At 38.0% G+C, this 23,254-nt stretch overlaps 1 protein-coding gene across 1 annotated transcript in view; it reads left to right on the forward strand.

Moving 5' to 3' along the window:
* CFAP54 (cilia and flagella associated protein 54) overlaps window positions 1–23,254 on the forward strand; it is a 335,670-nt gene that overhangs the window by 305,508 nt on the left and 6,908 nt on the right. Inside the window, exon 68 of the mRNA XM_077111714.1 lies at window positions 15,751–15,884. Coding sequence (XP_076967829.1) covers window positions 15,751–15,870 — 120 coding nt within the window. The 3' untranslated portion in view covers window positions 15,871–15,884. The remainder of the gene's footprint in view (window positions 1–15,750; window positions 15,885–23,254) is intronic.

The following is a 23,254-nucleotide window of genomic DNA, read 5'->3' on the forward strand; positions in this document are numbered from 1 at the left end:
AAGCTATGTTTTCTTGCTTTCTCTACTGGCTGGTTGTCTGTGTTTGTGCCTCATCACTGAAAGAACTTCCACATAACACCCAAAACAGGAGTTATTATAGTCAGTATTTGGGGAAAATACAATCTGCCACAACATCCAATAAAACACTCCCATTTTCTAGGCCTATTCTTACTCAGCAGCAGCTGCTCCCGGGAACCTGCTCAGGAAATTTTTAAATTAGTCTGCAACCCTCCAAAATTATGCTGGGAAATGACCGTGGAGTTTCTGGTTATGTTTCTGTCTATAGGGTCGAGACAGTAAACTAGGTGGATCCTCAAAGCACTTATGAAATAATCTATAGTTCCTTTGGGTGTTGGATGTCCTTGTGTATGCTCCTGTTTGTGTGGGACAGCTGCAGTTTCATTTCTGTTAGGTTGTTAAATCCTACAAGGTGGTGGCAGGCTATTTAACTTCCTTTGGCCAATTTTAGTAAGCCCCTATCTGCCTCTTGGTTTCTTTTTAACAAAACTTCCCACATGATAGTAATGGCAAATTTTTTTTAATTGTCATTTATAGCATCAAGCACAGAGTTCAACATATGCTGTAGCAAGTGTTTACCAAGTATTAAAAATTAATTATATGAATATAGCTTCTTTCAGTTGAGAGTTACAGTTTTTCTTTTTTTTTTTTCTTGACCTGCTAATAGCTGTCTGAATAGGCTTTCTAGGCATATAGAATTGCATCTTTCTTCTGTAAGGTTTTATCATTCTGTCCTCAAGTGAAGAGTATCCTTTGTAAGTTCATGAGCCATCCACTTAATATTCCTATATTCTTTTGAAGACAATGCCAAATGACATCAGTTCCACACAGCTTTTAAAACGCAGTGCTGACTTTGATTCCATCCTCTAACTATTCACTTCTAACTGTCAAATTTGGCTAAGGGAAAAAGAAAGCCTTTAAGAAAAGGCCAGGCTATTAACGTACTCTTCAAAAATGCTAAGAAAAGGCTAAGCTGTTTATAGCGTTTTCAAAATGCCCATCTCTCCCAGATTTGCCAGCAACAGTATCAAGGTGAAATATGCTCTCATTTCTCAAGAAACCAAGAGCCTTGTGTCATCTGTGTTCCAAAGTACCAGTACTTTTGTTATGCGTGCAATTTAGGGGTATAATGATACTTGGATATAATTTAGAACAAGATATAATCATGAACCTGATATTATGTATTTACTGTAAAAATAGCTGGAAGTGCTTGATAAGCCAAGTCCGGCTTCCTTTTGGATCTAAAACTTCAGGAAAGGGACAATTTCCTGAAGTTTTAGTCACTTTAGAACTTCAAAGTAGGCAAGACGCAAGGGATCATTGGCAAACCTGTTCATTCTCTCATTTGCTAAAAACTTATTTAAGTGTTTAGTGTCATTTACTTCATTTTCCTAAATGGTTTTGTTTTACCTTGATTAAAAAACAGGACCTTTGCCAATGAAATTGTATTTTCATTTCAGGAGGTTTGATTTTTGCCTCACAATTCTGAGTCACTTGGCAAATGTTTTGAAATTCTTTTGATAGATGTTCTTTATAATTATTTAAATAAGTACACAAAGAAGGAGCAGGTATAAATTCACCAATTTTCCTAGTTTACTTTGGATCCTTATTATTTGGGATTTTTGCATTATTCTGCCTCTATCTCTGACCGTTAATGTCCATCTTTTTGTTCTTTGCTTACCCGGTTGTGGTAGCATGGTACAGTGGGAAGAGTACTTGAGCACAAGTTCTAGTCCCAGTTTTGTCCTCATGGGCAGCTCATTTATCCTTGGAGGCCTCAGATCAGTTGGATGGTATTGAAGGTCTCAGAAGCAGTGCATATTGTTGGATAAAATATGGCTTGATCATTGGTTCCACCACTTATTAGTTATATGGCAATGAGAAAGTCACTTTGCTTCTCTGTGCTCCCCATTCCTTACCTGTAAATGGATGATAGCTTCTCCTCAGGTAGGATTACATTAGAAACAGCATATAGTGTGTTTAGTACAGTGCCAGTACAGTGCTGATGGTAAACATTCAATATGTTGTGGCTGTCTTTATTTTTTTTATTATTTTTTGTGGCCATCTTTTTTTTCCCCACCCTTAAAGCACTGTGAAATGAACTTTTTGCTCATTTGACCATTAGCAACTCTCTATTGGTTTTTAGCCCATCTAAATGTTGGATAATTTTTCAAATTTTTCAAAAGACTAAATGACCATTAATAGGTATATTCTTAATATTATTTTAAGCCCTTTTTAACCATCCTTTTTTAATTAAACTTTTTATTTTGAGATAATTATAGATTCACTTGCAGTCATAAGAAACAATACAGAGATTCTGTGTCCCTTATACCCAACTTTCCCCCATGGCAACATCCTGCAGACTCCAAATGCAGAATCACTACTGGAATATTGATGTTATTATACAGTCAAGATCCAGAACAGTCCCTTCACCACAGGGATCCCTCCTGTTGCTCTTTTATAGCTACCCTAACTTCCTCATGCCACCTCCCACCCATGTCCCAGACCCCAGGCAACTACTCATCTGTTTTCCGTTTCTATTATTTTGTCACTCCAGGAATGTTGTATAAAGGAATCATAAAGCATGTAACCCTTTGAGAATGGCCTTTTTTTTTCACTCAGCGTAATTCCCTAGAGAGCCTAAACTATCTTTTGACAAACTGAAAAATCCTTATGAATATTTAGAATTGATTTGTTTTATTGAATTGTGATTAGTGAGTGAACTTGACCCAGGAGCTGGCACCCAGCAAACGTCACTGATGCTTAGCATGGTATCCCTACCCCCCAGCCCTGCCCGTCCTCTCCCTCCTTCTCCTCTTTTATTGTCCCTTCTTCTCCATGTCCTCTTATTAATATTAACTGACAAAGGCTGATGGCTGAAGATAGAAATATTAAGAAGAGTTAATGGAAATAATCTATGTGTAATTGTTTTGTTTTGCAAATTGTAAAACTCAGATTCTAAGAAATTATGAATCAGTACGGGCCACGTTCTAAGAGTGGTTTGTAGTCACTTGTGATGTATACTGATATCAGTAAAGAAATCAAAGTCTTGAGAAAGAATGGTGCCAAAGAAATATGAATGCAGTTGTGACTTGAAATTTGACCAGGATTTGTTGATTATACAAGCTGATAAACCCACTTTTGAGAGGTCCTGGCCAGTTTCTGGAAAGGAGTCATTTCTTCATTCTTTCTGCTCTCAAGGCAGCCCAGGACTGTCTCACTTAGCTGTAAATGTTTTGGTAAGCAAAGAGAAGGAAGAAAAGAGACCGGATATATGGGTAAAAAAGTGAAGTTAGAAGAGAAAGTAATGACAAATGAAGACAGATGGTGTATTGATATTACCTAGTCATGTTTATCATGAAGAAGGGCCATAAAAAATCTACAAGTACATGGAAATTTAATATAAACTATTTAATATAATGTCATTTATTATTTCAAAGCAATTATTAAAAGGAACTGATAATTACCTTATGAAATGTATTACAGCTTTTCCAGATATCAGTAAATAGAGGAGTTCTCCCTCCCCATCATATGCCTCCTTCCTAAATCCAAAAAATTAGTGGTATTACTGAAAATCATATGGGATGATATTGTTGGCCTTCTTAGACTGTCTGGAAGTTTGGGTCTAAGGACTGATTTATCCAGAAAAACAGCAAGATGTGATGTGTCTCCTAGAGGCCCTGGCAACTATAAGAAAGTAAATAATGTATCTATGAAGTTTATCAGCCCTCTTGGGACTGGGATATGTTTATTGGGGATGAAAGCTCATCTCTATTCATTGGATCCACTAAAGCAGAAACCTTAATTTCAAAAAAGTAACTATTTTCATAACATTTTACAATTTATATAATTAAATTAAATATACTTTCTCTCAAAAAAAAAAAAGATATCAGCGTGAGCAGTAATTCTTTCCATACCGTGCACATAGGTCTGCCCTCTGGCTTGCTACTGCAGTAGGAGCTGCTAATTAACAAAGTCTGTCATGCTTTGATTCTATACAACAAAGTCCCATGAATAAAATTAAAGCTTCAGTCCACCTTCTTAATAATGCCTTCACTCTACAAAAGAGCCTGCTGTTTCTAGTTGCCGGAAGTTAAGCCCAGTGAGCCCTTCAGAAAACAGCATCAAGAAATGCCAAGGGTTGTCAGAACTCTGGAGTTCCATTTCTGTATCCCAGGTCAAAAGCCCACAGACAGACCTGGGGAAGTCCTTTAGGACAGAGCCCAGCTCAGTGGATCCAGTTACAGCTTTTGCTCCTGTAACTCTGATGCTAAGATTCAAAGCCTTGACCTTTAAGTGGGGGTAAGTCCTTAGGCTGATGGAATTTTCCCCTATTCAGAAGTGCACCAAGGGAAGAACTAGCTCCCCAGGTTATAAGTGTTTTGGTCAAGATAAGGGTAGGCTATGATGTGGTGATAAATAACCCCCCTAATCTCAGCAGTAATAAATATTTCTTTCTCATTCAAAGTCTAGTGTGGTTTGGGCAACTCTCCTTCAACTGGCGGCTATGTTGTATAGACTACCTGATCTCCAAGGTGCTACTGCAGGGGAAGAGAGGACTGGGGAATTTCATGGGTTGCTTTTAAGTAGGGTTACCATACATCCTTGTTTGCCTGAGATAGTCACAATTTATGCCACGTCATTTGGAGTAATGATTAATATACTCCCCTTTCACTCTAAAAAATATCCTAGTTTGTATAGTAAACTAGGGTGACCATTCCTAAAAGTCAATCTGGGATGGCTATCATAATTTTTGCTTTTACCCTATTGGTCTCAATCTAACTTGCAGGGAAATAGAGAATTGTAAGGGAGCAAGTATATATTATGGTGAGTGCTAATATTTCCCTGCACAATAGACATTTGCAGGAACGCCATGAATTTATAAACAGAAATAATTCAGTAAGTTCAATTTCCAAAATTCTTTTGAGTAGATATGATATAAATATGAGATATTTATTAACTAACCTATCTCATTTAATCACACTTTGTGCTAAGCTGAATAATCCTGAGATGTCCATGCCCTAAGTTCCAGAACCTGTGAAGCTACTTTACATGGAAAAAGGGATTTTACAGAGGTGACTAAATTAAGGATCTTAAGATAAAAAGAATATCCTAGATTATCCAGGTGAGCCTAAATGTGATTGTAAGTGTCCTTGTGAGAGGCAAGTTTGGTAACAGAAGATAAGACAACATGATGATGGAAGCAGAGATTGGAGAGATGCAGCTTGAAGACAGAGGAAAGAGCCACAACCCAAGGAATGGAGAACCACTAGAAGATGGGAACGGTAGAGGATCAGATTCTCCCTCAGAGTCTCCAGAAAACTGGTCCTGCTGATATTTTACTGCTGCTATTGGACTTCAGTCAGTGAAACTGATTTCGGATTTCTGACCTCCAAAACTGTAAGAGAATAAATTTGTGTTGTTTTAGGCCACTAGCTTTATTAGAGCAGCAATAGGAAATTAATACACAGATGACTTCAGATTCCTGTTTCTAGTTGAGGTTGTGCAAGAGCCACCTCCACCTCTGGCCTTGCCACACGTGCTGTGGTTATGTTTCACTTTGAGGCCTCACAACAACAATGAGAAGACAAATGATAACAAATACCATTTATGTAGTAATTGCTGTGAGCCAGGTGCTGTGATTTTCATATATTAACTCATCTAATCCTCTCACTCCCAGCTGACATCAGTCTCCTGATCCTTCTGTCCGCAAGCTAGCATTCTGAACATCTGCACTTTCCTGGCTTCAGCTTTCGGAAATTTTATGAACGGTCCCAGGGCTTCCATGGGGGAATTTCTCAAGTAAAATTAGGCTTCAAGTAAAATTATTGAATTTCTTCATATTTAAATTTGTGGGAAGATGTTACTTGAGGGAAGATATTATGTCTGAGTCTACTTCCTACTTTTCTTTAATCAATTCTCCTCCTCACACTCTAGAGGGGTGAGTGTTCCTAAGGGTAATCAAAGAAAGTGATTGATAGAAGCGAGACTGGAAATGTATTAGACTTGTTTTTACCATGACCCAGAAAAGAAGCACCTGGAAATTTGGAGCAAGATTTCTTACTTAGTTACTATTAAATCTCCTTTTACTCTGCATTGGTTATAAACAAGTATGCATTTTGTCTTGTTATCATTTGCTTAATGTTTATATGGTTTACCACTGAATTAAATATGCATCCCTGCCATGAACCCTGTTCTGAACCCCCAGCTCTAGCTCCCCTTTAGGACTGAAGAATGTATTTTCCTCATCCTGGGAATGTTCTGGCTCACAGCCCTCAGCTCTTGGCCCTCTCTGGAAAGTGCCCCCTGCTGACGGCTGGGCCTCTTCCCAGGGGAAGCCTGTGTCCAAGCCCTGGCTCATTTGGGGATGGAAGGCCTGGCCTCTCCCCGCGATTCGGACCTTTCAGGGGGGCTTAGCCCTTTGTTGTGACATCACAGCCCCACTTCTCCCTTTGCCCCATCCTGCCTCATTCCTTTCCCCATAGGTGTTGGTCTCAAGGATATTCATTAATAAATGTCCTGCAAACCAAGTTCCACCTCAGCGTCTGCTTCCCAGAAACCTGACCTGCTGTAATGACTAAACTAATAAAACATAAGGATATCTGAATAGCGATGAGTTCATAAGAGGACTTACTTAATCCTTATTAATTAGAATCTGAAGACTTCAAAGGGAAGTAGGAAATATGCTTTCTGGTTTAAGGTTTATTTTCTAATGTAGAAGTAAAAAAAAATATTCTGCACACGACACCCACTCATAATTAAAAATACATTAAGCAATGTGACCTATGGTTCAATCACATTTTCTTTTGAGCTCCATTATAACAGTTCATTTACAAGTGAAATAAACTCTATAAAATGCAGGTTCCAACATTATCAAGTCCTCAATAAATGCATACTCTCTTTCCCAAAGGAACAATTTTTCCAGTAAAAATGGGGAGGGTGATAGCAACACTTTAAAATCATCAAGCATCTCAGTTTGCCGGGGCTGCTACAAATACCACAGACTGGGTGCTTCAACAACTGTAATTTATTGTCTCACAGTTTCGGAGGCTAGAAGTCTAAAATCAGGGTGTCGACCGGATGCAGCCTTCTCTGAAGTCTGTGGCACTCTGCTGTGGACTTGCTGGACTCCATGACCCAGTCTGTCCCTGTCGTGGGGCCTTCTGCTTCCTTCTGTTGCCTGTTCCTGCCTGTGTCCAGACTCTTCTGCTTGTGAGGCCTCAGCCGTCCTGGATTAAGGCCCGTCCTGATTCAGTTTCCTTCACTCAACTAATAGCATCTCCCAAGATCCTGTTTACAGATGGACTCAGGGGCCAGGACCAGAGCCTGCCTCTGTGGCGGGCATGGTGCATCCATCAAAGTGCCGTATCAGAATTTAGACTCTCATGTCTCCAAAGGAATGAGGAATAGCTACTCAGTTTTATGTGTTTCCATTAATCCTCTATCCAAGAAACCTTTTCCTTTAACTTTTCCCCTCTAAATCCTGATTATAACTTGCCATGAACTTGCATCCAATTTTTTTGCCCCTTGCACTTCATTCATTGTGTTACTAATGCTTCCTGTTCTAATTAGAACTTTTGAAATTGTAAAGGGAATTTCCCCTGAGTGGCACCTTTATTATTTCTTTATGTGATAAAAGATGCTTTCCTGGGAGAGAAAGCAACTGTTCTTCTCCATAATAGTGTCAGAATTAAAAGGCTCTTTTCTCTGGGACTTGTCTTTAAAGTCAGAATAAGCGAGGACATGTACAGCCTATACTTTCACTATGCCCTTGAAGGATTGTCTCTTTTTTTTTTTTCATATTTCTCTATGAAAAGCATAGACCTGTAATGGTGATAGCACAGTCAACTCTGTCACTTCATAAGGTGATGCATGGGTGGACCTGTGATGGAGTCAGAGGGCACAGTGTGCAGAAGGGGCAGCAGGGAAGAGGAAGGGAGCAGGGGAGGAGGAGGAGGGGAGGGAGGAGATGGAGGGCAGGGAAGGAGGAGGAGTACAGAGGAGGAACCCTAGTCCCAGAGACCTTCACTGGTAGAGCACTTCCCTAATGGTTATGCCAGCTGTGACTCTGAACTATGAATATAACATAAAATTGACTTTTAAACATACATCCCACTGAATGTATTCTCCTTCAATAGCTCTCCTCCCATGGAGGTGCTATGCATGTATTCCAGTAATGTGGCTGTTGTGCAATCAAACCTTTTTGGAATCCACTTAGATGTGAGATGTGTGGAAATGTTTGGGATTCAACTGAAATAGTTTTCTGTGCATGTGTCACAATGTGTCTGAGCAAGAAATGCCATTTATGAAATCTTAAACTCTGCTCAAGAGAGCAAGGCAACACCATGCACTGCCAGGGCTCAGTCCTCATAGAGTAATTATGATGAAAGCGGTGATGATGATGACAATTTAAGAAAAATCTATCCTTCTGTTCTTAGACACTGTAACAGTTGAACCCATTCCCTGCACAAATGCCTTATCCGTCTTTAATTTTCCGTTTTCTTGTTCTCTGCAAAATGCCTTTTATAATAATGTTTATTTCTTTAAAATTTAATTTTAGAAGATTCCCATCATCTCACCAATATGACCATTTCATCTCTAATTGTGTAAAAAAGAAAAACTTGCTTCTGTCATATTTAAAGTTTTCTTAATACAAAAAATTAGAATGATGAAGACATAATACTGTTTTCAGCAGAGTGTGAAATTTCCTGTGGTCTAGTAGAGTTGTATAAAAGCCCTTATCTCCTTTCTAAGAGTTACATGCTATTTTGGTAGATTAAGGAGAATATCTATTCTCTCTGGCATTAGGGTTCTCTTGATCATATATAGTACAGTGAAGCCAAATATATCTAGTTCCCTTTCATCTGGAACTTTTATTAGATGGGTTACCAGTCAGACTCAATATTGATTCCTAAGTGAGCCGAGTATCATTTTATCCTTTCTTACATGGGAAGGTGTGTTTTTCCCCAGCTCCAACAAAATCCAATAAATCGTTAACTTCAAAGACTCAGGTGATGTATTAAGAAGAGATAGAAAACATAGTAGAGAAACTTATGTGAAAATGCTGGATGAAGACAGTATTCGCTTTTCTACCTTGAAGCTATTTAAAATTTCTTTTTCATGGCTTGCTCTCTCTGCATTTTAAAGTTCTTGAAAGGAGGCAAAGTTAAATCCATCCACATCACAAAGCTTGCAGTTGATCAGTCTCCCGCTTAAAAATTACGAGAGCAAGCAAACCAAATTGATCAGTGGAAATTTAGCTTCCTCCCTTCTTTCCCAGTCATTGAAGACTGAGAATTGATGAGAACTGACACTTAGCCTGAAAGAAGGAGGAAGAGACCCCAAAGTAGATGCTCAATAAGAACTCATTGGATTGAGAAAAATCATAGGCAGTTTGATGATGGCGATTTTTCCTTTCAATTAAGGAGAATTTTTGAAACAAAAGAACAGAAGTAATAACATTGTTCGCTATTATAGACTCTAGTTTGCATTTAGAAACTCATATAAAATAAAGCATTAGCAGATAACCTTTAACTCTCCAATGGCTGTCAAATCTTCCCCAACAACTTCAAATCCCAGCCTGATTTTAATGAACCCCTGGAGTGTGCCCCAACTTGTTTAACTTCCTTTCCCTTTCTCTGACTATTTCAGACTTTTAAGCTCTCCCGGCAGGCAAAAATCACCACCATTTCTGTAATAAAGTTCTAATGCATGACCTACTGGAACTAATTTACGGCCTGCTACCTGTCAAGCTGTTTTCTTCCCTTTTCTCCACAAAGTCTTTCTTCTTCCAGGGAAAGGAGCCAAGGTTCCCTGGTACCTTACATTGGACATTTTGTGTTCAAACGATTTACAAAAAAAATGAAAGATCCTCTATGATTATACAATTGCCAATCTTGTCTCTATTGAATGACAATGAAAGAAATTCAGTAATTTCACCCGAAACCTAATTTCATTTGAGAAATTGTCCGCCGAAGCCCTGGAACCTTCTGCAAGTTTCCAAAAGCTGCAGCTGGGAAATTGCAGGTGTTTAGGATGCCAGGGTGCCAAGAAGAGTACAGGAGACTGAGGTCAGGTGGGCAGAGAGAGACTGAGGGAGAAGGTAAATTTCCTGGGGAGCCTTGGACCCCTCAGAGGGACAGTCAGGGTGAAGGAAGTTCAGGGCACAGCGGAGGCCCCCGGCAAGGGGCGCTCTGCAGGGTAGTGGGAACAGGTTCTGAGGGACAGTTTTCCAGGGCCTGAGTCCTGGCTCGGAGACAGACCAGCTGTGGGGACCAGGGCAAGTCACACAGTGTGTTCACTGCCTAAAGGTTGATGCGGGCACACTCTAGATTTCCTGATAAATCAAGATGGAATGGATGCAGGGTCAAGAAATATCTCTAAATGAGTACTTCAATCTCTTAACTGTATGATTTCATTTTAAATCTTGTAAATTTTATTTTAGTTTTTTACATCTTGAATTCTCTGAGAGGAAGATAGAACTTTGACTCCCTAAAGCGCATTCATTTTCTTTTAATATTTATAGTATTAATGTGCTCTGGATCTGATAGGAATTTAGCATTTTCACCCAGTGCATTTTAAAACTGGTCTTCATGATTTTGATGACACTGGCTTTTGTATTTTACTGTTTAATAAGATCTTTGTTTCATAAATTACCCTTACCGTGTCTAGGTGGTTTCCTTCTATTGCTAATTTACTTAGAGGTTTAAGGACAATATTGCCTAATATCACCTTGGCAACCCAACATAATTTTGAAAGTTTTGATTAGTGCAACGGGGGAAGAAAATAAAATCAGCAGCATAAAGATGAAGCAATAACAGACACAAATTATATTTATTTGTAAATAATATAGTTGTAAAATCTAAACCCAAGATTAGATTACAAATGATTAAAACTAAAAATCTGATAAAGTACCTGAATATAAAAATTGATAACTTTCTTTCCACTAGGAATAACCTTTTAAAAATGGAAAATTTTTTTAAAACTGCGTTTACAACAGTGACAGAATTATAAAATACCTAGGTATAAAGTAGTACAGGATGAAAGTAAAATGATGCAATTTTTTTTTTTTTTTTTTTTTTAAAGGAAAGACAGAGAGAAGGAAGGAAGGATAGAAGGAAGGAAGGAAGGAAGAAAGGGAAACATTTTTAAACATTTTCTTGTTTTATTGTATTCTGTTTCTCCGTTTTTGTTACATGGGCTGGGGCCGGGAATCGAACCGAGGTCCTCCGGCATAGCAGGCAAGCACTTTGCCCGCTGAGCCACCGCGGCCCGCCCAAATGATGCAATTTTACAATGCCAATTATTAAGTAAACTTTCCCCTTTGCCTTGAATTGAAAAGTCAATCAAGTATTATGGATATTCTGTCATCACTTAGCCAGTGAACTAAGGAAAGAAAATAAAAACAAAAACACTATGAAAAGAAGTAATAAAGCTCTCTTTATGCACATAGAAAATCCAAGAATCTTTAAATAAACTTTTAGAATGAACACGTGAACTTAACATTGCTATGTACTCTATCGATGCAAAAATAAATCTTGTTTCTGTAAAGCCAAAAAGAAATTTGAAAATGAACATTTTAACAAGCTATCATTTACAGTGTTATCAGAAAATGTATATGGGCGTGCAAGGGTTGGAGAATAATCAAGACCATCCAGGAAAAGGAGCCCAAAATTGATGGACTTATACTTCCAGATATCAAGCCATATCAAAGGGCTACAAAAATACAGTGTGGTATGGAAGAAGTATAGATAAATAGATCCATGGAACAGAATAGAGAGTCCAGAAATGGATCCACATGTATCTAGTCTCATGGTTGATGACAAAGGTGTCTCTGCAGTACAGTGAAGAAAGAAGTGATTTCAACAAGTGGGTCTGGATCCATTGAATAGCTCTATGAAAAAAATAATGAATCTGGACCCTTACCTCACAACAGATTCAAAATCAATTCCAAACTGATTGTGCAACTAAATGTGAAAGAAAAATAATAGAGTTTCTAGAGGAAGTCATAGGAGACTACCTTCATGACTTCCTTGGTGGCAAAAGCTTTCATAAGTAGAACCCACCAAAAAGAACCAATCATAAAGGAAAAGAGTCACAAATGGACTATACTTTAAGACACCATTAAGAGAGTGAAATGGCATAACACAGAGTGATAGAAAACATTTACTCTACATATACCCAACAAAAGATTGGTATCAAGAATATATTAATAATTCATATATCTACATATACAAGTTGTCAAGGACAACTCAATATAAATTGAGTAACCAATACTCACATGTTCAGTATTATTAGTTTTCAGGATATGACACTTAAAGCATAAAGATATATTTGAATATATATACCATCAGTTAAAATTAAAAAGTGATATTATCAAATGTTTGTGAAGATGTGGAATAACTGGACCATCATACATTACTGGTGGGTATACAAACTGGCCAGCCACTTTAGAAAACTACTTGGTAGAATCAGCTTAAAAATGAATACATTTGGGTCTTGCAATGGTGGCTCATTGGCAGAATTCTTGCCTGGAATGCTGGAGACCTGAGTTCGATTCCCGATGTCTGGCCATGTGAAAAAAATATATATATTCATACCCAAGGACCTAGCGTATTTCACTTTTAAGCATCTGCCTAACAGAAATGTGTACATACATGCGCCACAAGACATGCACAGAAATGTTCCTTGTAGCTTATTCTTAATAGCAAGAAATTCAGAATAACCCAAATGCTCATCCACTGGAGAATAAATTGTGATATATTCATACAATGGACACTATGGAGCAATAAGAATGAAAAACTGTTGTTGCACTCAACAATATGGATGAATCTCAGGAGCATAGATAGCATCGAGCAAAAAAGGCAGACACAAAAGACTAGTACACACACTACTCTTAGTATGGTACTAATGTAGTATACTTTATAATATAGCATATAATATATATACTATAGTATATAATATATTATGTGATATTGTCTGTAATATATAATATAGTATACCACAATATACTACTAATAGTAGTATGACTTTATATACAGTACTGTATGTGTGTATCTATCATCATCTCTCATCGTCATCATCATCATCTCAAACTAAACTAATGATTTAGAAGCTAACATAGTGGTTACTCTGTTGGGGACGGGGTGGGGTGTCGGGCTAGTGACTAAGAAGGAGCTCCAGGGAGACTTCTTAGGTGCTGATTGTGTTCTCTCTCTTAACCGGGGTGATGGTTACATAATATGCCCCAGATTATCAAGTTGTGCACCTATGATTTCTTTGCTCTTTTTACCTTTATATTGTACTTCAAACAAAAGTTTACTTAAAAAATTATGTTCAGCAATAGGAAAATATAGATGCTATGTTTTGGCATGGTAGAAATAGCTGGAATTTGAAGTATTTGACCTGTTTGCTAAAAGATGAAAGGGCTTAAAATGCCTGGAGTGTTTAGAAAGAGAAGAGAAATAACACCAGGGTGGGTCCTGACGTTTTAGGACATACAAGGATTAATAACTCTTGGGTGACAACTATTTTTATCTTGTCTTCCTGATCCAAAGCTTTCATTTGTGACCTTCATAAATAAAGTCAGCAATTAATCTTCATCCTTAGATAAATGGCCACTTGTTTCTGAAGGTTCAGTGACAAGGGTCACAGACCAAAGCGCTCTATTTGTAACTAGTACGTGAATTATGTCATGGAGATAGCTCTAATGCTGAGGACTGCTACTTGGTCACTTTGTCTCATACCATCCCATTTTTTAACATGGGAAGAAGTCCACAATAAGAGAGATTTAGCACAAAAGAAAATACAAATATGTTAAGGTTATTATTTCTTTGTATACTACTTTGAAAATCATTTACTAAAGGATATTGAATTGAATATGAGATATTTAATTACCATATAATAGACTGAATATTCTGTGTAGTTAAATGATCATGAGATGTAATCTAAATAATCATGATAAATAAAGGTAGTTTTAACATATTAGTTAGTACTAACTTGCCAAAATATTCCCCATTATTTTTTCTGAATGAAAAATAACAATTTAATTGAAAAAAAGAAAGATTCATAACATCCCATAGTATGTACCTTGGGTATGGGAAAACCCTCACACATTGCTGGTTGAAGTGTTTATTGCCATAACCTATTTGGAAAACAAATGGGCAATAACTGAAAATGTAAAATATAAATACTGTTTGACTAATCCAGACCACTTTGGAGAATCATTAATATAGCAATAAAAGCACCTGTACCCAAAGATATATAGAGATGAACAAGCAGGTACAAAAACCAGAAACCACCTCCATGGAGAATGACTGAACAATTTAGGATGCAGCCATCCCATGAATTGTTATGTAGCCATTAAAAGGGATGTGTTCAACAATAATAACAATACATAGCTATTGCTGAGTTCTTGTCATTGGCTAGATACCGTTCTAAGTATTATGCATGTCTAAACTTATTCAGTCCTGTGACAGCAATATGCTAGAGGAACTATTGATTTCCATTTTATGGGTGAGGACAGTAAAGCTCAAACAGATCAAATATTTCACCCAGCCTCACGTAGCTGATGTGTGGGGAGGTCTGAATTTGAACCAGGCAGTCTTACCCCTGAATGCCACCCTTAACTTCTGTGTAGTTCTGCTACCTTGAATTGATTAAGGAGGGATTTTTCTTACCTTACTGCTAACTGACAAAGCAAATAGTGCAACCTAATTAACAAAGAAAAAAAGGAAACGAAAACTCACATGAATATACATTTGGATCAGGATTAAAAAAGATACTCCCCAAACAGGTTAGCACTGATCAGGTCAAGATGGAGTAAGGAGGGGGAATAGTATTAATTTTTTATGTATCTGCTTCTTGATTGTTTGAAGTTATATAAAGTGCCATACTACTGTCATTTTTTAAATCTAATAAAGTAAAGAAACATTAAATGAAAATGAGCCTCTCCTTTTAGGTTCATTATGCTTGCTTGAGAATAAAAGGAATAGATGGTTCATTTAACAAGTAGACAAGAAATTAATAAAACTTGTCCTCTGATGTCTTACCAGGAGTCAGGCCCCCAAGCAGCTAATTCATTGTGGGCCATCTAAATGGCATTTGCGCATTCGTCTTCCAAAGTATTTGTCAGAATTGGCCTGATGTGGGTCCCTGTAAACACGCGTCTCCCCGCCTTCATCTTTATTCTCCCCCTGCGCTTCCCCCAGCCAGCTCACCGACGCTGTGGTCGCACGAGGTCAGTTCCCGGCCTGCAGCCTGCCCGGCCTGACGTGGCCACGCGGGGCCTTGGCCGTGGTCACTGTCCCTGGCGCCTCTGCGGATGGTGGGGTCCGGCTCCCCTCGCCGTGCTGCTGCCCTGCTGCAGGGCTTCCTCAGAGGAGGCTGGGAGGGGGGCAGTCCACCGCTCAGTGTGTTACAAGAAAAGGAATGGGGCCAAAAGCCCTATGTTTAGAACCGTGTACAATGACTATAAAAATACAAGTATTCCATATTTTCAGAAATGTTTGCTGGTCTGTAGACCAGCCTCTGAATCTTAGCAGGCCATAGAATGACATGCATAACATTTTAGCAGAGTAGATTTATGAAACTTTGGGGTCTTATCTTAGGCAGAATTTAAATGTGTTTCATATCAACTATTGTATGGAATTGTATGGAATTTGGGTATTTTGAGAGGTTCAGTCAACAGTTTTAAACAGTGGCTTTCATGAACACGTTTGTGCTTTTCCTCAGGTTCCATTTGATGTCTCGCTGCCATCTATATTGAACCTTGAGAGACTTTTTGATCTTGCTAATGGCTGTATCATATCAGGAGGAAGCCTTTTCAATTGGATAGTGTCGATTATTCCATGAACAGCCTTCACATGGTAACCTTATGACGAATTTAATTATATTGTTTTTCTTGGTTGGAAATACATTTTACGGACTATTCTCTTATAAAAACCAAAATATAGTCATTTTCTAACACAAGATAAATTTCTTTAAAAAGCAAGGTTTTGAGGAGTATTTTAAGTTATATTTGGGTTCCTTGACAATGCTGTTGCTTATTAAAACTATCTTAAAGAGCTATGCCTAGAAAACATGGAATGCACACTGCAGTTATTCGTGTATATGGTAGTTTGTGTTTGGATTGTTTTTGGACATGTCCAAAGTGCAAGACTAGATTAATGGTTGGTTCTCAAATCCAGGCAGTTTTGCCCCTCAGGTGACATTTGGCAATGTCTGGAGATATTTTTGGTTGTCACAAGGCTGAAGGGACGCTATTGGCATCCAGTGGTTAGAGACCCGTGATGCTGCTAAACATCTCACAGTGGCGGCTTAAACCTCCACATATGGTCAGTTCAGATTTGGCAGTTTGTCTAGATAGTTTGAGAATAAATCTGTAGCAAATTAGGCCTTTCACATTTTATACTTCTGAGAGGCATTATTGCATGGTATTTCAGCTTTGGAATGATGTAAACCTGAATTTGAATATTAACTTCAAAACCAGTACTGACTGGTTTTGCTACTTTGGGGAAGTAACTTAAATTCCTTAAGCCTTGTTTCCTCATCTGTAGAATTGGTATAATTCTATCCACTCAAAGGACTTCTGTGTGGATCAAATTAACTGGGATGATGTAATAAGATTCTTAGCACAGTGCCCAATATAAAGTAATATTTGGACTGCTAAAAGTTTCATTTCTCTGCCACAATGGAAGAGGACCATGTATTTCTGACTCCCTTTGTTATCCAACAATGCCGCACATGAACATGTTGCACATGCTGGCCCAGGAATGACACTCTGGTAAAATGAAAAAATAAATAATGGATTTTTCTAAAGCTAAATGTGTTTAACATATTGCATTTTATTCTGAGATTATTAGCTTCCTACTTCTTAGTGGTGTTAAAAATGGGCTCTCTTGTATAAAGTAGTGGTGATAGGAAATGGTACTGGCATTTTAAAATGTTCTTACTTGATGATAAAAAAAAAAACAATATCCTCTTGTCCCTGATTTTTTAACGAAATTAACACACGGTGAAATTCCAAAGTCCAGAAACAAACAAGCTAGAATCATCCTAGAATATTGCATACAGGAATCAAGTCTTGAGCAAGGTTTTTAATGATGAAAAGAGTATTGAGAGTTGAAAATTTGCCATAAGAGAACAGAAGTATGAAAGTGAAAATGGATATAGCGTATGTGCAAAGGACTCGCCTACAACCTATCTGGAGTTGGCAGTCATGATGGGAAACAACAAACTCCGAGATTGGAACTAGAATGAAACGTTTGGGTTTGATGCAGTAAGTGATAGGGTACCAATACACAGGTGACTAGGGGGAGGAGTGGTCAGTTCCTGGCACTCATAAATATTCAAAAAATGTTGAATGAGTGAAAGGAATGAATGGAATGAATAATGGCCTGGCTTTCAGGGAAATCAAGAATGCGAGGTACAACGGAAGGGTGAGAAATGAAAGTGAAGGAGAGCAATAGGAAACCATGTTACGGTGCAAGAAAAAGAGAAAGAGCAAAATATGTTACCAGTGAATGCAGAAAATATCTGCCTGCCGGTCTTCCTTCATGTGAAATCAGTTTGGTCCAAGCAGAAAAGCCATTCCTTACAGAGTGGGTCTTCCAGGGCCTCCACTTCAGGAGCTGGACTTAGAGATTTCTTTGCCCGATAGAGAATGCTTTGAAGGGATTTGTGTCTCTCAACAGGAAGTTTAATTTATTATGAAAAGGTTAGCCTCCAGGGGAAAGAAAAGCCCTACAAATTACCTACATACCAGACACAGGTAGGGAAATGCTGCATGATGGAGAACTGAGGCCACTCACATCAGCCTAATGTGAATTTCCGGGGAATGTATATGCCCAGTTTCCATTCTTCATCACAAACTCTGAAGATGGCTGGCTGTAACGCTGGCAGGATGGCACTGTGGGGCCCTAAAAGGAAGGGGAAAAGGTACTGCCACCACCGCCACCATCATGACCACTGCCACTCCCAGTTGCCCTTTCTGGAGCATTCCACATGCCAGGCACAGTATTACTAAGTACTGCAAGTGAGTCGTTTCCCTCTGTTGTCACAAGAATCCCAACCATGATGCAGAGTAACACCCATTTCATAGATGTGGAAACTAAAGCTTGAGACAGTTAACTAATTTGCCCAATAATCACAGTGACAAGTAGAGCCAGGATTTAAATGCCAGGTCTGCCTGATTAGAGAAACTGAGCTTTTACTTGCCAGCTGGCTTTCTTTGCCACTGCACCCATTCCACTGCTCTGAGAAACTTGGAAGTCAAGGTAGAAAAGACAGTAACTGAGTCTCAGCTAAAAGCGGAATATCTATCATCGGCCCAGGGACCAGATTTTTTAAAATGACTTGTGGCCCTGAATGGACATCCCAGGGGAGCATGAACTCTAATGTTTTCTTTATCCAGTTGAATGGTTTGTTCTGGGGAAGACAGAGCTCTTCCAGCTACTACAGAAAGCTTGCAATACATTTTTACTTTTTCTCCAGTTTTACAGTTTCTTACAGAGACTGTTATTCTTGGGTGTTGTTTTGACTGAGAGAAACACTGTCTAAAACTGCATCAGACCCTGCATTCACAGTTTCCAGAGTTTAAACTATCATCACAGAAATCCTCCATTTCTTCTAAAATAGGAATAACACTCACTTTTGAGGCTGAAACTTTGTGTACAGCAGTGAGGAAATGGTAATGAACTGAGCTGAAATACCAACAACAACAACAAAAAATAAATTCAAAATTTACCAGGATGGAAGATATGCTTATTTTCAGAAATGTCTTTCAATTTTTTAAAAGACAAAATCACACAATTTGCAACTGCTTTTTTTCCCCTGTAATATACACTATCTGTGTATATCTGAAAATGCTTGATAGTAGACACCTCCAATATTTTCTGCTTGTTTTAATTATAACAGAGACTGATGGGAGGCAAACTGAAAGGAGGAGAAGGGAAACAGAAAAAGAGAAGAGGGAGGGAAGAGAGCAAAGGAAGGAAATAGGAACCAGCACAGCAGCTAAGAGATAGGTAATAAAACTCGGGTGCTTCCCATGTCTTTCTCCATATCAATCTCCAAGGGATTGCTTTGGAAATTGACCACCTGCCAACTATCCAGGGGCTTAAATGCAGTGGTCTCAGTTCACTTGTTCATCTGGAGGCACTTCACACGATTCCCCATCTCAGCTGACTTGTTCTCCTTTACTGGATTGCAGAGGAAAAAAAAGATGGTACAATTCTGGAACGTATTTGGAACTGTTTTTTGCCTCTGGTCTGCATTACCCTTCTCCTTCCAGACAAAATGACAGAATAGCGCTAATTCTTCAATGCCACTTCAAATGACAGGATTTAACAATGTCTGCCTGTGAGAACTCCCAGGGCATTTCATGGTGTCCTGCTTGTTTGGCTCTTTATAGTGCCCTTTGGCACATACTATTTGGATCGCTGTAAGTTCATAGCATAATTTTATACCCTTAGCCCAAGGGTGTTAGAGGAGTGTGGCCCTGCTCGTATTCCTTTGAGTTCCCTTCAGCTTGAGGCTGGGTACATGACTGTTTGTCAATGTATCTTGGTTCCTCCAAGGTGTCCATAAAGACTGGAAACTTAGGTGAATATACATAATGTCACCAAGGATGTCTTCAATCTGTGAAAAACTAAAATGATATATCTGCGTGTCCATAGGATTAGATAAGCCCCTAACTCTGGGTTGGAGGGAGAAAAGATGGACCCAACAGTCTTTTCCTTGTTCTCATATTTGAAATGCTTATTGTATATTTCCAAAAGAATCTCCCACCCATGTGCCCAAGGAGAGTTGTACAAAATGTTCACTGATACACTGATTACAGTAGTAAGAAAAAAAAAAGAAACCAAGTTTGCCCCATGAGGAGAATGGATAGATAATGGAATACTCATACAATAGATATTATATGGCAGTTATGAAGGAATGAGTAGAATACTATTTTGAGTGAGTTAACTAAAGAAACATGTTTCGAACTAGACATAACTTCACAAACAAGGTGAGAAGAAAATGAATTATAGAAGGATATATATATATATATAGGTAAATATCATTATTAAAAGTTTAAAAAGAGGGAAAACAATATAATATAGTATTTATGGATGCACATATATGCAGTAAAAATGTTTCTTTAATACAGGTTAATGGTCAACACCAAATTTGGGCTTGTGGCTATTTCTTACATGAAGATGAGGGGATGAGGTCTGGGAAGAACTCTCACAAAGTTTCATTTGTGTTTGTAAACTTTTCTTTAGCTGGTGTTTGTTATTTTGATCCCTACTTTTTCACATACATGACATATTTTACAAATTAAAAGCAAACACATCATTTACCTCTCTGAATTTTTTGACTGGCAAATTTTGTATGTTTATGGGCATATGAACATATAAAATAGTTATTTTCTTATAGTTATAAGTAAATAACTATTAAATGAGTTAAGATTCTGTTCTCATTATGCAACTATAATTGAGTAGTTCACATCTGGTTCCATTATTTTGGGTTTTAATGACAACTAAAAATCATTTTGAAACTAATGTTAAACTATACATGTTTCCAATTTTAGAAAATTCAATCTATGACAATGTCAATTTTTAATATGATAGTAGAATCTCAATAAATGTTTAATGGAGATGGAGTTCCCTATAATTCCTATCAATTGTAAGTTCCCCAGTTATATTTTAAATTATTTGATTTTTCCAACATTAGATATATGCAGAACTTTTCACATAACTGCCTGTTATGCAAAATGAGGTTCACTTGTAAAATGCATCTCCCATCCGTAATTTCAATGTTTTAAAAAATATATTAAGGGAAATATGTACGATTCCACAAGGGTTCCTTGCAGTAGAGTAACTTTCCAGAAACCTACAACCTTCAGATGGGTCCCTAGTCCAGGTAAGTCCTGAAACCTAGCCCTACCTTTCCAGAACATCAGATAGTTCCATCTCCCTACCCCATATTAGTGACAGACCCTTCTGATATGAGAAATTTAAAATTGCCATAGCCCAAACACTCTTAAAGAGATGGTTGGAAAGATCAAAGGTGATGGTGTTGTTATACAGAGAAGATTGAATTTAACAAATGACTATGAATGCTGAATCATTAAATTGATCTCTATTTTAGTCTCCAGTATTTTAGAGCAGCTAGTAAAAACCTAAAATTGTGAAATTGTAACCCATGTGTTCTAGTCTACCAAAGCTGCCAGAAGGCAATACAGCAGAGGTGGATTGGTTTTTAATAAAAGGGGATTTATTTAGTTAAAAACGTATAGTTTTACAGAGGAAAGGCAGCTAACTTTCAACTGAGGTTCTTTCTTACACGGGAAGGCACAGGTTGATCTCTGCTGGCCTTCTTTCCAGGCCTCTGGATTCCAACAACTTTCCCCGGGGTGATTCCTTTCTGCATCTCCAGAGACCTGGGCTGAGCTGCGAGTGCTGAGATGAGAGATGCTGGACTGCTTGGGCTGTGCTTCTTTGAGCTCTCTCATTTAAGCACCAGCCAGTTAAATCAAACATCATTCATTGCAGCAGGCACGACCCCTAGCCGATTGCACATGTAGTCAGCAACAGATAAGATACATGTGCCATTGGCTCATGTATGCAACAACAGTACCAGGCATTTTCACCTGGCCAGGTTGACACCTGCACCTAATTACTACGCCATGTCAAACTCTGAAATATGTTCTACAACTAATTATGCTGCTGTGCTTTGAAATTTATAGCTTTTTTGTATATGTTATTTTCCACAAAGAAAGAAGGAAAAAAAAGTCGATTGTGATGATAAAAAAATATTTAAGCCCTCTAGCCTCCTATATTCTGGAGCAGCTAGAAGGAAAAATGTGAGAAGATCATATGGTAATCCATGACAAACTCTGGGATCTGTCCTGTAACCTCTTGTTGAAGAGTGCTTTGGAAACCATTGTTTTTTTTAATTTCTTTGCTTTGTATATATGTTATACTATACAATAAAAGAATTTAAATATATATATATTATATATATATATATATATTATATATATATATACATTAAGGAAGAGTTTTCTCTTTGCAGGGAAGACTCATTCCCTGTTCTTGCTTTACGCTTCAGTACAGCCTTAGTTAAAACTTCGACACTAAAATTTCCATGGCAACAGACTGGTTTTTTGCCATAAACACAGGCATGATTAAGAAGGCTCTAGTGATGGCAGTTTCTTCATAATTAAATTCATTAGTTAAAAAGGCTGGGTTAAGTGACATAGAAATTTTATTGCAACAAGTAAAACACTTTTAACTAGAGCTCTGGAGGCACACAAGATTAATTGCAAACAAATGACGGTTGATACTGCTTCATGATTAAGATAACATTTATACATTTTCTATTTAATATCTTAAAATGGAGGAAGCCTTAAAACCAGATTCTGACCAAGGTCAAACCACCCCAGACCATACCTTTAAATGGTCCACTAAGTGACAACTCAGTAGCTATCCAAGTAATTTGAAGATTCCTAAGTAGTTTCACAATTTTCTAAATTTAATTCTCCCCCACAAGATTCCTAAGTATTTCCTCAGCTGATTTCTTTCTCATCATGATAAAAAGCAGTTCAGACCTATTGTAGAGAACTTGTAGGGTACTAATAGGTACAAAGTAGAAAATAGAAGTTATGCTGGAGTGCACGGCTGTGAAACAACAAATGTTAACGTTTTAATGTATTTCCTATAGTACATCTAATTTTCTTTCCAAGTAGCTAGAAAAAGCAATATTCACACTGACAACGAATATTGAGGTTTGCAGCAGCTACCCAGAGGCCTCAGGTGGCAAGATGGCCCTTTTCAGAGCCCGGTGGACAGGGAAATCCCCAAGTTGGGGGTGTTGGGTCTCATGATTTGGATAAAATATTGTTACAATTTGGATAAAATATTGAATGTGATTAGAGCAAAAGAAATGGTCCAGAGTTTTCCTTGCTAATAATAAAGTATATGGTAATGGTCACAGGAAGTCAAAAAAAAAACCCAACATGTATATATATATGTAATCAAATCCTTCACTTCTTGATAAAACGCCCTTCCTCACTGTGCCAGTTTGAAGCTATTATGTACCCCAGAAAAGCCACGTCCTTTAATCTTTATTGAATATTGCTGGGTGGGATTTTTTTATATTTTTTCCATGAAGATGTCACCACCCAATTGTGGGTGCTAACTTTGGATTCGATGATTTCCATGGAAATATATCTCCTCTCATTCAAGGT

The sequence above is a fragment of the Tamandua tetradactyla genome, chromosome 7, assembly GCF_023851605.1.
Source record: "Tamandua tetradactyla isolate mTamTet1 chromosome 7, mTamTet1.pri, whole genome shotgun sequence".
NCBI lineage: Eukaryota > Metazoa > Chordata > Mammalia > Pilosa > Myrmecophagidae > Tamandua > Tamandua tetradactyla.